The 12,525-nt window shown below is 51.2% G+C and overlaps 3 protein-coding genes across 5 annotated transcripts; all 3 read right to left on the bottom strand.

Moving 5' to 3' along the window:
• Positions 1-55: 55 nt before the first annotated feature.
• On the bottom strand, positions 56-1,670 carry LOC120453385 (SPRY domain-containing SOCS box protein 3). 2 transcript variants are annotated; one of them, XR_005616535.1, is made up of 4 exons: positions 905-1,670; positions 620-838; positions 362-524; positions 56-299 (listed from the first exon to the last, which is right to left on the bottom strand). XR_005616535.1 is itself a non-coding variant. In XM_039638072.1 (3 exons), exons 1-3 carry the CDS (start codon positions 1,547-1,549, stop codon positions 468-470), a joined length of 921 nt encoding a protein of 306 aa, XP_039494006.1. In that variant the 5' UTR covers positions 1,550-1,670; the 3' UTR covers positions 56-467. The 2 variants fall into 2 exon arrangements, 1 of the variants encoding a protein (XP_039494006.1); XM_039638072.1 differs by having other exon boundaries at positions 56-524.
• Positions 1,671-1,843: 173 nt separating this feature from the next.
• LOC120453395 lies at positions 1,844-2,891 on the bottom strand. The gene is made up of 2 exons (XM_039638087.2): positions 2,716-2,891; positions 1,844-2,653 (listed from the first exon to the last, which is right to left on the bottom strand). Exon 2 carries the CDS (start codon positions 2,495-2,497, stop codon positions 1,859-1,861), a length of 639 nt encoding a protein of 212 aa, XP_039494021.1. The 5' UTR covers positions 2,498-2,653; positions 2,716-2,891; the 3' UTR covers positions 1,844-1,858.
• A 668-nt stretch (positions 2,892-3,559) lies between these two features.
• On the bottom strand, positions 3,560-10,963 carry LOC120443984 (collagen alpha-1(IV) chain). 2 transcript variants are annotated; one of them, XM_039623461.1, is made up of 9 exons: positions 10,940-10,963; positions 10,301-10,401; positions 9,729-9,777; positions 8,727-9,662; positions 8,164-8,660; positions 6,585-8,035; positions 5,547-6,521; positions 4,310-5,454; positions 3,560-4,222 (listed from the first exon to the last, which is right to left on the bottom strand). In XM_039623461.1, the coding sequence occupies exons 2-9, from the start codon at positions 10,318-10,320 to the stop codon at positions 3,962-3,964; spliced, it is 5,334 nt and encodes a 1,777-aa protein (XP_039479395.1). In that variant the 5' UTR covers positions 10,321-10,401; positions 10,940-10,963; the 3' UTR covers positions 3,560-3,961. The 2 variants fall into 2 exon arrangements, with proteins under 2 accessions (XP_039479395.1, XP_039479404.1); XM_039623470.1 differs by lacking the exon at positions 10,940-10,963 and adding an exon at positions 10,828-10,923.
• Between the last annotated feature and the right edge of the window lie 1,562 nt (positions 10,964-12,525).

Below are 12,525 nucleotides of genomic sequence, written 5' to 3'. Positions count from 1 at the left end.
AATTTTTACTAAATTACACTTGCTATATTTGCAATTTATGACTAGACACATTTCCATTTTGTTACATTACAGTACTTAAGCATTAATTGCTGTTCGCAAATTTACAAAATTAGTTTAGCAGCGTGTTCTTTTTGACTAGATTTCACACTCGTCTGTACCGAAAAATATTCTTAGCTCTAGCTTATTTTGCGGTATTCTACCAAGCTCTTGAAGCCCAGAAATACGTTTCCATATACTCGTACTCTCATTTCTTATATCACAAATATTGCACCGAATTGGCCTATTTCCCCACATTTTTGCTACAAATGAAGTCAAATCAAAATGTCGGATTATCCACACTTGATAATTGCAGATGCTTAACCTTAGCACGCTCTAAAACTACTACGGGAAATGCACCAAACGTCCCAGAGGCGCCACTGCATCTTCTGGGAGACGTGTGCACACTCCAATATGTGATGGCACTTAATTCATTCACGGGCCTCATACAAATCGTAATTCATAATGCACATCTCCAGCTGATTCACCTGGGGGCGAGGCGAGGACGTACTCTATAAACTTAGCTTACGGTGACCGGATGATTCGCGCTCTACAAATCGCACAGTATATCGTAGTTGTCTACCTGACGCAGTGGCTCCTTCTCATCGATCACCTCTCTCAGATAGTCGGCAATGGGCAGCGGTAGCTTCAGCTTCTCCAGTTGCGATGCGCTCCGCACCCGCCGCATGATTACCGCCCGGCAGCGATCTTGCAGGTTGACGAACTCCCTCCTGGTGCATTTTAGGGTCATCTCCGTTTTGGCGGCAGTAGAGCATACAATGGGGTACAACGGCTCATCGATCTGAAGGGAATTAGGTGAAGTTCTTGAACCTGATCCTTGCAGTGTGGCATAATTCAACCAACTCACCTGATCCAATCCACGGAAGGCGACGCCCAGGCACTTGCCGTCCTTGTAGAAGGTGAGTGTGCCCTCGATGCCGTCGAAGAGCACTCCGATCTGGGTGGGCTGATTCTCGCGAAAGCGCTTCGTGTACAGCAGAGCCACGCCCTTGTGCCAGAGCACGCCCTTGTGGGACAATCCCCAGCCGTGCTCGTTCTCGCCCAGCATGTTCCGGAAGGCGTTGGCATGGAGCCGGGCGGACTTGGTACCGATACCGAACATTATCGAGGTGCCAAAGACCCGCTGCGAGACATGGAGTTCCCAGTAATACCGTCCGTTGTTCAGGGATCTTTTGCCCTGGACACCGGCAGTGCCCTTGCTCCAGTTGGGATGGAAGTGCACGGTCCGCGAGTTGGGTCCTCTGAGAACCACTTCCTTGGAGCGATGCCGCTTGCTCCACGTCCAGTTGTCCTCGACGCCCTCGGCCAGCGGACAGAAACGGGGTGGCGGCGACGAGGACGTAGCTGCATCCATTGTACCGGTCTGAAAACCTCCTCCTACTCCTCCGACTCCTCCTCCTCCTCGTCGGCCGCCTGGACGACGTCTCCTCGGAGCAATCGCCACCATTGGATGGGGGTGAGCCTGCTGTGGATCCACTTCCACATCAGACATTGTGTTGCGACTAAAAATTTTTCGCTTCTCAATTTGAATCAATTTGACAAAGGGAACCCTTCAAACCGTATGGGGGGGTTAGCTTGTCAATGGGGTTGGCTTGCTGGGGTGGATGTGCTTCTCCAGGGTGCTCTCAAGTTGTCGGAATTGTTTAAGGAGCGGCTTCAAGGGTGGCGTTCTTTGGTTCATCTAGTGGTTAACTATGTTATACCTTTTTCTCAATACATCCTTAAAGTGAGCCGCATCTCTTTGTAGTGGTCTCTAGTTCCAGATGAACTCCAAGTAGATGCTAGAGTCAGAAGCGTTTATCTACAAGTACGTGGTTACTAGGCGCTGTGGAGTTTCCTCCTGCGGCGGGACCTGCTGCTCCACTTCCTCCTCCAGTGGTATGTCCTCTATAATCTCCTGATCCAATGCCGCCTCCTCCAGCTCCAGCTGGGATCCAACGCTAGTCAGTGAAGCGTAACCACTGCTTAGGGAGCTGCTGCTCCAGCTGGAACTTAGGCGGACTGGACGGTAGCTCCTCGCCGGCAGCAGTTGCTGCTGTTGCTGGCCAAGACTACGCTTTAGCTCCCGCTTGATTCGGCGTATCTGGCGGAAATCCTGCTCACCACGGGAGCCCCTCTGCTTGTGCAGCTGCAGCTCCTGCAGATGGAAGTGGTGACGACAGTAGCCCTGCGGACTGTGGGCACAAAAGCGACAGGCCTCGGAATTGAGGCCACCAACGAGCGGAAGAATTGGTTCGAGGATGCGCCGCTTCTGGCTGCGCTTCTGTTGCTCCAACTGCTGCTCCGCCAGGCGCTGTGGTGCCTTACGATCGCCCACCGTTTCGGCCACCTCCTGCAGCAGGCGCACGTTCTTTGGAAAGCATCGGTCGTGGACGTAGAGCACCAGACGTTGGCAGTAGAGGCACAGCGATTGGAACAGCAGCAGCAGGACGATAATCATAAATAGGGGTGGTGTCTTTTTCTCTCTTTTTTCTTGGGGAGGGCGGAGGACTGCTGCTGCTGCTGCTGCTGCTGCTGCTTCCTGAGAGTCTCGGATTTGGCTGGAGCACTTCCGGTGGCTTTGTGGTCTTGATTTACAACAATTTCACGCAATTTTCTAAGTTACGAAAAGTGGCTTTTTTCACTGTTTTAATCGAGGTACACACATTTTTTTCCTACTTGCTGCTCCTCCACCTACAAAAAGCAGCTCCTCTTATCTGGCTGAAGTTACAACTCCCACCGACGACCGCCTCCGCATGCGTCCAAGTCTCACTGGCTTCTGGCGCTTTTGTTTCCAGCTCACTTTTCCGATTCCAACTTGAAGCCACAAAGGCCTACCCTTATTTTCCACGACCTGCTTCCACCAACCACCAATTGGACTGTGGACTGTGCGCGTATGTGTGCCTGTCTGCATATCATTATCATATGGCCCGGTCCACCCCACTTCATACCCCGCACAGCGACCCCAATCGCCACCACCACCCCCTTGGCAACCCAACCCCCACTGCAAATCCGCACGGAGAGAGAGGCAGAGGCATGCGCACAAGTGCATGAGGTGAGTTCGCTCTCATCCTCGCCTTGGCATTGCTTTTTTAAGGGTTCTCCACGGCGGGGTTTCCACCACAATAGCTACCCTGATGAACCCTGGACTTTCGAGGAAGATCTTATCATTCAAAGTTAGGGGTAACAAATTTCCAATCCTTGTCCTGCATATGGATCCATGTACAAACAAGGAAGTGTATCATTGAAGGACTTACGATCTGTATCCCTATCAATATTTCCACCTTTAAGTGTTCCCTTATAATCTTTCTTATAATGTGTTTGTAGTTTTAGGGATCAGCACCTTCAAAGGTCTATATGCGAATTTTCTTTATTTATAAATTTTCTTTATTTCACCACTTTTGGTTTGTTCAATAAATGTAAACGGTATGCGACAAGAATTGTTTAGCAGTTGAGGATTTGATTCGTTCGTTAGGCGCATTGATTGATTCGCATTTAATCGGTTACAAAAATAAATGGAACATGCTGGCACATAGTTTATTTTATACTTTTCGACATACGACCGAGGCTAGTTTATTTATTTGTTTGATTTACTTAACTTACGTAACGTAACTTAGAAGCAGTTTACATTTGTTTAGAACATTACTTGGCAGATAAAAAATGGCATTGTGGTCCAGGTCGGTCGGTAATTAGCACTTCGACTTATGGATCCCTTTTCTTTTTTCTTTTTGGTTAGATTAAGGAATTTGTAGCAGTGTTGGTTCGTCGGTGTGTCTGTGTGTCTCTGTGTGTGTTTTTGTTTGTTTGTGTTGTGATCGTGTGTGGGTGTGCACACGATTCGTTGGTAATTTTAAGGCTTTACATTTAGATTAAACTTATGCTGTGTGTGCTGTGTGCTGTGGGTGTCTGTGGGGGATTGGAGGTCCTACGAGGAGTTCTTCATGCACACCTGGCACCTGGACACACCCGACAGCTGATTGCCAGCCTTGAGCGTCGTCTGCTGCGGCTTTGCGAACGGCTGTGTGGTGTCCAGATTGTACAACCAGAAGCTGGTCATCGTCTCGTAGAAGTGGCACGTGCCCTTGGCGCCATTGCACTCGATGAAGGGCGATGTGCGGAAGTCCTCCAAACAGGAGCCAGGCGATTGCAGCGCTTGTCCACCGCCACCGTTGCCCACGGCAGAGTGCTATTGTATGAAATGGGTTTTGGTTAATCATCACACACTTATTCTATCATGAACTAGAGTTATACGAGTTTACGATACTCTACTTACCATGAGGAAACTGTAGCCAATCCAGAGACCCTCCCAGCCATTCGGACAGCTGGGTATTTCTAACGTTTGACTGTGCAAGGCGATCACATTAGCCGGCGCCTCACAGACGACGCAACGTGAGATGAAATTTCTGATCTCGTCGTTTTCAACGGGCATCATCGGAATGGCAGCGCTGGTTGTCAACCAGAAGGTCTTGTCATTCCTCGAGGCGTAGTTGCACACGTTGTTCTGACCACAAGACAGCACGGGCAGCGTTGAGAAGCGTGGCACACAGGAGCCGGGAGATCCGAGATCCTGGTTGTGGGCATAGTCATTGCCATCGACGTACAACAGGGAGTAGCCAGACCAGAGTTCCGTTTGTCCAGCGGAACACGTCGGCACCGAACTCGTTTGACTGTGTTTCGTAAACAGGATGCCGGTGAGGTAGTCAGGAGCTGGGCCGGCAGAAGCACCGGGTTCACCCTTTTGTCCAATCAAACCAATGGCGCCCTCGTAACCCCTCTCGCCCTGCTCTCCGCGATCGCCCTTGGGTCCGGGTCGGCCCACGTTGCCAGTCTCACCGATTAGGCCACGCTCACCCTTCTCGCCACGCTCACCTTGGATGCCAATCAAGCCACGCTCTCCTGGACGTCCCGGTTCTCCCTTTGGTCCATGGCGTCCGGGCTGTCCAGGTTCGCCCTTGGGTCCTGGCGGTGGCAGCTTTCCCGGTTCACCCTTTTGTCCCTGCAGACCTGGTGTTCCGTCACGTCCATCGCGTCCCTTGGGTCCGGTGAAGCCGCGCTCGCCTGGCGCTCCGACAGGTCCTTTCATTCCATCCAAGCCAGGGAAGCCAGTGTCACCCTTTTGTCCAACCAAGCCGGGCAGTCCAGACGGTCCTTGGAGTCCTCGGTCACCCTTGTCACCCTTTTGTCCTTCGAAGCCATTCAGACCACGCTCTCCCTTAAAGCCCTGCGGTCCCGTATCTCCCTTCAATCCTTGGGTGCCGGGGAAGCCATCCTGTCCTGGTAGTCCGGGACCGCCAGCCAGACCACGCTCTCCCTTGTTGCCAGCTGGTCCAATGGGTCCGGGAAGACCCACGAGGCCGGGCTCTCCGGGCAAGCCGGGCAGACCACGTTCTCCAATTTGGCCGGGTGCTCCAGTAAGTCCTAAGTGGGTCAAAGAATAATGAATAGTAGTTACATGGGTGTTTGAGCCAACTGTGCCAACTGAACCAACAAATATGAGATCAAGAACTCACCTTGACGTCCGTTTCTGCCTGGTCGACCGGGCAGACCCTTCTCGCCCTTGATGGTAACGCCTGGATAACCGGCCTCGCCACTTGGACCAATGTCTCCCTTGGCACCAGGAATACCATTCAGTCCGCTTGCACCAGGTGGTCCCTGAAAGCCGCGATCTCCCTTTGCTCCATTGTAGCCAGTCAGACCAGTCTCGCCTCGTTCGCCTTGATCGCCCTTCTCGCCGGTGTAGCCACGCTCGCCTTGCGAACCCTTTTCACCACGGAGCTCGTCCACGGCAATGGTGGCCGGAAGACCGGGCTGACCACGAATACCGCGCTCACCCTTGGCACCAATAGCGCCCGGGTAGCCCTGCACTCCAACGGGACCAGTTTCACCCTTGAGTCCGGGCAGGCCAGATAGACCAGGCTCTCCCTTATCACCGCGATCGCCGGGATAGCCGACAGCACCAGGGGCGCCAACAGCGCCGGGCAAGCCATCCATTCCGGGAGAACCAGGAATACCGGGCGCTCCGACAGATCCCTTCTCGCCAGGCTGGCCCCAAACGCCCTGCAGACCTTGCTCACCCTTCTCGCCGTTAAGTCCATCGCGTCCATCGATTCCACTGCGTCCCTGGTCTCCCTTTTCGCCCTGCGGACCAGGACGTCCGTGAACAGCCAGGCCGGTCATACCCTTCTCGCCTGGCCAACCGGGCGGTCCGGTCGGTCCTGTGTCGCCGCGAAGTCCAGATAGACCGGGCTCACCCTTTTGTCCCTTCTCGGAGGCGTCACCAGGCAAACCAGGTGCTCCATCCAGACCGGGGAATCCCTGGCTACCCTTTTCGCCGGGCAAACCGTCTAATCCTTGCTGTCCAGGGGCACCTGCCAGTCCTTGGTCACCCTTAGCGCCCATAAAGCCAGGAGGACCTGGAGCACCACGGCCTCCCACAGGTCCATCGTTGCCAGTTAATCCAGCAGCTCCCTTGTCACCCTTGGCACCTGAACAGAAAGAATCCTAATGAGTCACATACAGTTTTCTAATAGAATGTTCGTACAACATACCGGAAACACCAGCAATGCCAGGAGCTCCGCGCTTTCCGGGCGCACCAGTGATGCCAGCAAAGCCCTTGGGTCCGTCATTTCCAGGAGCGCCACGGTCACCCTTGTTGCCGGGCATGCCCACCAGTCCGGGACTTCCGGGTTCACCCTTGGCGCCATCACGTCCACGCACACCATCAATACCAGGAATACCAGGTGGTCCGGGAACACCAGCGGGGCCAATCGGTCCCATGTCGCCCTTCTCTCCAACGATTCCAGGCCGTCCAGCCACTCCGGGCAGACCAGCATCGCCTCTATCTCCAGGATAACCCAAACTGCCATCGGCACCGGGAAGACCAGCGGCTCCAGTTGGACCACGTTCGCCCTTCTCTCCTTGCAGACCATTTAGACCGGGTGGACCCATGGGGCCGGGTCGCGCAATTCCAGGCTCTCCCCTCGGTCCAGGCTGTCCATTGCGACCGGGAATGCCGCGAAGGCCGTCCTTGCCAGGATTACCAGCAACTCCGACCGCTCCCTGGTTGCCCTTTTCACCGCGAATTCCATTCAAGCCGCGTGGTCCCTCAACGCCAGGAGGTCCCTGTGGTCCAGTGCTGCCCTTTAATCCGGTAAAGCCCCTATCTCCGGGGAGGCCGTCTTCTCCAGGCGGTCCTGGCATGCCGGTTTGGCCGGGCTCACCCTTGTTACCCTTAGCGGGCATCTTGATCTCGTCAAGCGCACAGCTGCCGGGCTCTCCCTTCTCGCCGCTTCTGCCAAATGATCCCTTGTCGCCCTTTGCTCCGTCTCTTCCATGGAAGCCTGGCTCGCCCTTGATGGATTGACCGGGACTTCCGGGGTAACCGTCTCGTCCAGCGCGTCCGGGTATTCCGTCGTTGCCGGGAACTCCGCTCTGACCCTTATCGCCCTTAAAGCCGAATTCTCCTTTGGGTCCAGAGTTACCAGGCAGGCCGTCTGTTCCCCTGAATCCCTGCACGCCCTTGGCACCTGGCAAGCCAGGGTAACCCTTTTCACCCCTCTCGGCCTTAACCAAATTCAAGTCGACCATTGCAGGTCTGCCAGGCTCGCCAGTGGCTCCGGGAGCACCAGAGCGACCGTCCTCTCCCTTCTCACCAGGCGGTCCAGTTCGTCCGTTGATACCATCGTGTCCACGCTCTCCGGGAACACCTTTCTCTCCAGGCGGTCCGCGAGCGCCATCCTTTCCGGCAACTCCAACCAGTCCGCTCGTACCCTTATCGCCCTTTGCTCCGGGCCTGCACGATGAGCACTTGCCGCCGACGTCTCCCTTGATGCCCATGTCTCCCTTTTGGCCAGGAGTGCCGGGACGACCAGCGTCACCCTTTTGTCCAGGAGCACCAGCGGCACCGGGAGTTCCAGGACGACCGAGTTTGGAGTCACCGGGAGCACCAGCATTGCCCTTGAAGCCGCGCTCTCCCTTGCTTCCCTTCAATCCGGCATAGCTAGGATAACGAACGAAACGAACATTATTCACATTTAATGCAAGGTAAATAGAATCTATGATGAATGATAGTAATGGTCTGGCGCAGTTCCACACAGGAACTCTAATCGAATGAATAATGACACTTACCCAGGAACACCTGCATCTCCCTTAAATCCTTGAATGCCATAACCGGGCAAGCCAGCGTCACCCTTCTGGCCCTCTGGTCCCGGTGGTCCTTGGTGTCCAATGGGTCCAATAGATCCCTTTGGTCCATCAAGTCCTGCGGTTCCCTTTTCGCCCTTTTCGCCAGGAGGTCCTTCGTTGCCGGGTCGTCCGGGCAGACCAACACCTCCCTTTTGTCCAGTATATCCCTGCGGACCCGGCTGTCCATCAGCTCCGTTTAATCCTTGGGGTCCAGGTGCGCCGACATAGCCGCGTGGTCCTATGGGCCCCGGCGGTCCTGGGTTACCACGGCCACCGCCTGGCGGTCCCGGTGGACCGATCAGACCTTGCTGACCTGTTTCACCAGCTCGTCCTGGCTCACCCTTCTGTCCGGGATTACCGGACAGACCATTAAGGCCCGGCTCGCCACGATCTCCCTTTTGTCCTGTAGAGCCTGGGGGTCCAAAGTTACCTTGGCGACCCTGAAACACAATGGAGAATGTATTAGGATCTACTATTTGGAGACCTTAAGTGTGAACTCTACTTACACGATCGCCTGGGCCGCCGGGCAGACCCTTCTCGCCCTTCTGTCCATCGACTCCAGTGTCACCTTCAGGTCCGGGCTCACCCTTGCGGCCCACTAGGCCTGGTTCACCCTTCTGTCCCAAGTCACCGCGAGGCCCCATCACCGTGTGCGTCGGTTTGCTTGGCAGCGATGATGCCGGCTCACCCTTCTCGCCCTTGATACCCGGTGAACCGGGCTTCATGGGTCCGTAGCAGGAGGCACCCTTTTCTCCCTTCAGACCGTGCTCACCCCGGGGTCCTTTGGCTCCGTATGGTCCGCTGTCGCCGCGCTCGCCCTTTTCGCCAGGTAATCCCTGAGGTCCAGCCAAACCGGCAGTGCCAATCCAACCGGGCTCACCCTTCTCGCCCTTCGCATAGTCACCGTTCTCCTTTGCCGGTTCACCCTTCTCGCCCTTGCTGCCAAGTTGGCCGGCAAAGCCGCGAGGTCCCTGCATTCCGGACAGACCCTCCAAGCCGGGAATACCATCCTGGCCGTCGCAACCGTCTTTGCCGTTGATACCAGGCAGGCCGGGATTGCCGGCGGGTCCCTGTACTCCGGGTACACCAGCCTGACCATGAAGACCCGGCGATCCACGTTCACCCTTATCACCACGCTGTCCATATGGGCCGGGATCACCCTTCTGACCCTTGTCACCTGACGGTCCCTCCATGCCGGGGAAACCCATCTCGCCCTTCAGTCCCGTGTGTCCCAGTGGGCCCGATGGACCACGGTTGCCCTTCTGCGCTATGCACTTGGGCACACAGCCCGCATATCCGGCCGTACAATTCTTGGGCGGCAGATTACCGGCGGAGTCCACGATGTCGTAACTGTCGTCGATTGGGATCCTGGGTTCATTTCGATTGTAGTGCTTCACGGAGTCCTGAATCGAACCGGACGTACCAGACGTCTTCCAAAATTGCTGGGGGAAAATGAGTATATTAAATAATAATGTCCGGTTGGTTGGCATGGGCTACGGTTATCTTACAGCGTCGGCACCGACTAACGCTCCCGCGATCACAGCGGCGTATAGCAGCCTGTAAAGAAGTCGACGCAGATCAGGAGGGTTAGGAACTGTCTTATCAGTTTAGTTTTTCAATTGAGTTTTTCAATTCGAGTGGCCTCTCTTCGCTTAAGTCTTCAGTGAAAGAGAGCTCTCTTAAGAGAGGGCTTACAAGTTTTTAAGAGAGTGGTGCAGCTCGTAGAATTAAAAAAGTAAATTGCACGCAAGTGTAAAGTTTAAAAAAATATTTTTATATTTTTCCATTTGGTATTGCAGATATTTAATTTAATTAATATTGTTTTTTTTTTAAATTAAGACATACTTTATTTTAGCCAAAGATGGGTTTTAATTTCAAATGTCTAAAAACCACAAAGCTCATAAACTGTATTTATTTGCTAAAAAAAATATTTATTTTACGATGAGCTTTATAATTTATTTTATAATTAATAAGCGATATCCTGGCGTTCGTGCTTTACACTTGCTTTCTTTAACTAACTTACAGTTTAGAGACCATTTTCATTTGCTTTTTTTTTTAACTAATGCAAATTTATTCTTACCGCTTCCAGAAGGGCAACATGATGCCCTATGCACTTAAGCCTGCACAATTATTTGCTCTGTCTTCGTCGAATTTGAATTTTTTATGTTGCCGTCGCTGGGCCTGGAAAGATGAGCCAGAAAATTGGGCACTTTAATTTCGCAACAGTTGCAAAATGAATTGGAAATATTCTTAGAGGAATATTATTTTATTTAATATTGGTGGGAAAATTAAGCTGGCATTTTTTTTGTCAACGATTTAATGGTTGTATTTCGTATTATTTCATTTCCAAGCATGTCGGAATATTTCTTGTACACGCGACAGTTTGAGAAGCACTGGAACTGGTACGATGCTCGCACAACGACTTGCTGGAGAATTTCAGTTAATAGTACGCGTTTACCCTGATTTAATTGACATATTTCATGTTTATTCAGTTTGTTTTTTATTTAGTTTATTTTTTTTGTTTTTAAAAGCTCAGTTCCTGGCAGGAACCTAATCCTATTTAAGGGGCGGATGGACGGCAGTGGACCCTACTGAAAACACACATACACAACCGAGCGATCCGATCCGATCCGATCCGATCACCACTCCACAGAGCTGACTACAAGACTAAAACCAACTGGCCAGATCAGCTCCGGAACGAGACCAGACTACTACTTACTCGGGGAGACGGAACACGACTAATTATAGTATAAGTTCGAGCGATCCAAAAGCCAAACGCCGATGCCCCGATCTCCACTCGTCGTTCGTTCGGCTGGGCACGATCGCAACGGGATCGGGCCTCTGGCTCACGTACACTATCCGTGTGATTGGACGGGGATTGGATGGGCATCGGATCGGTTGGGATGGTTGGGATGGTTTCGAGATGGGTGGTGGGAGTTGGGAGGTGGGAGGTGGGCGGCACCATGGCATGTAGAACGGATGGGCGACGGATCGTATGTAGCAACACTAATCCCACAAGTTAACATAGTCGCTGTGGAATGAATGAAACTTGGCGATAAGTCCGAAACTAAGGCGCTGCCGTTGATATGCCACATGCGACTTAAGTTGCTCAATAGCAAATCAGCTTCGTTCCGCCGGATCACCTCCCCGGGAGCACCTTCAACCAACTCCCGGCTTCCAGCTCCCAGCTTTCAGATCCCAGCTTCCAGCTCCCCATCTCGAAATACACTGATAGCCCCCGCCCCCAGATCGAGCACATTGCTTCCGTTTTAATCCGCCCTGCGGCTCCTGCCTCTTGGACTTTTTTTTTTTTTTGGAAATTCCGAAGGCTTCGTTATCAAGCCCATGTTCTAATTATAAGCAGATCAACATTTTTTGTGTACTTATAATCAAATAGCATAATCATTTAAAAAAATGAAAACATCTTATAGAGACTAAAGCTAAAAGGATAACGAAATTATAACAAAAACATGTGTAAACATTTTATTGGCACCTAATCTATATACATATGTATAATCACATTTCTTGGTTATTATGTTTCAAAAAATGTAAGTGCATATAAACATTTAAAATCACATCATGATTAAGATTACAGTTCTTTTTATCAGTTTTAAAAATATATTATTTTTGGTATTGCTCTCGAAACTGATATAATTATTTTGACTTAGGGTTGAATCCTAAAAACCTTGTAGGCATTGCTCTTAATGTGTTTTAATTATCAACTGAATTCTTTCAATCAATCTTTTAATAATTACAATTACCTAACTAGGTAAAGTTTGTTTTTAAAAATATGATAACAATTTTAAAGCTTTATAGAAGATAATATGATATTATCAAGTAATATGATATTTTCTTTATTTTTAAATGAATCCATGATTTAAAATTAAAATGTAATGTTTAGTGCAAAGTTTGATAACAACTTTTATAACTTATTTAATTTACAAATAGCATCACTAACAATTGATTACCAATACATTATTAGATTCATTCATTTTGGAAGTAGTACTACATTCTACATACATACTAACTAAGTACTTAATATAATTCCGTTAAAAAAAATACGATTTTAAGCTGGCAAAGTGCGGCACCATTTCATATCCTAATCACTGTAGCTTCCTGAGCAAAGATCTATTGAGGCCACTGGGCCATATCCGACTTGCACGTACCCTAGAACAAAAGAGCTCTTTCCCAACTAGAACGAGGCCTTGATTGTAGCCGTATCAAGACTTATTTCAAAACACTGCGGCCCCAAAACCCAAAATTAAGCTCGAATTTCGAAAGGCTCTAATTTGGCGCTTCTGCGTC

The sequence above is a fragment of the Drosophila santomea genome, chromosome 2L (assembly GCF_016746245.2).
Source record: "Drosophila santomea strain STO CAGO 1482 chromosome 2L, Prin_Dsan_1.1, whole genome shotgun sequence".
Lineage (NCBI taxonomy): Eukaryota > Metazoa > Arthropoda > Insecta > Diptera > Drosophilidae > Drosophila > Drosophila santomea.
Note: the sequence above shows the minus strand (reverse complement) of the source record. Positions and strands in the feature narration are given on the sequence as shown.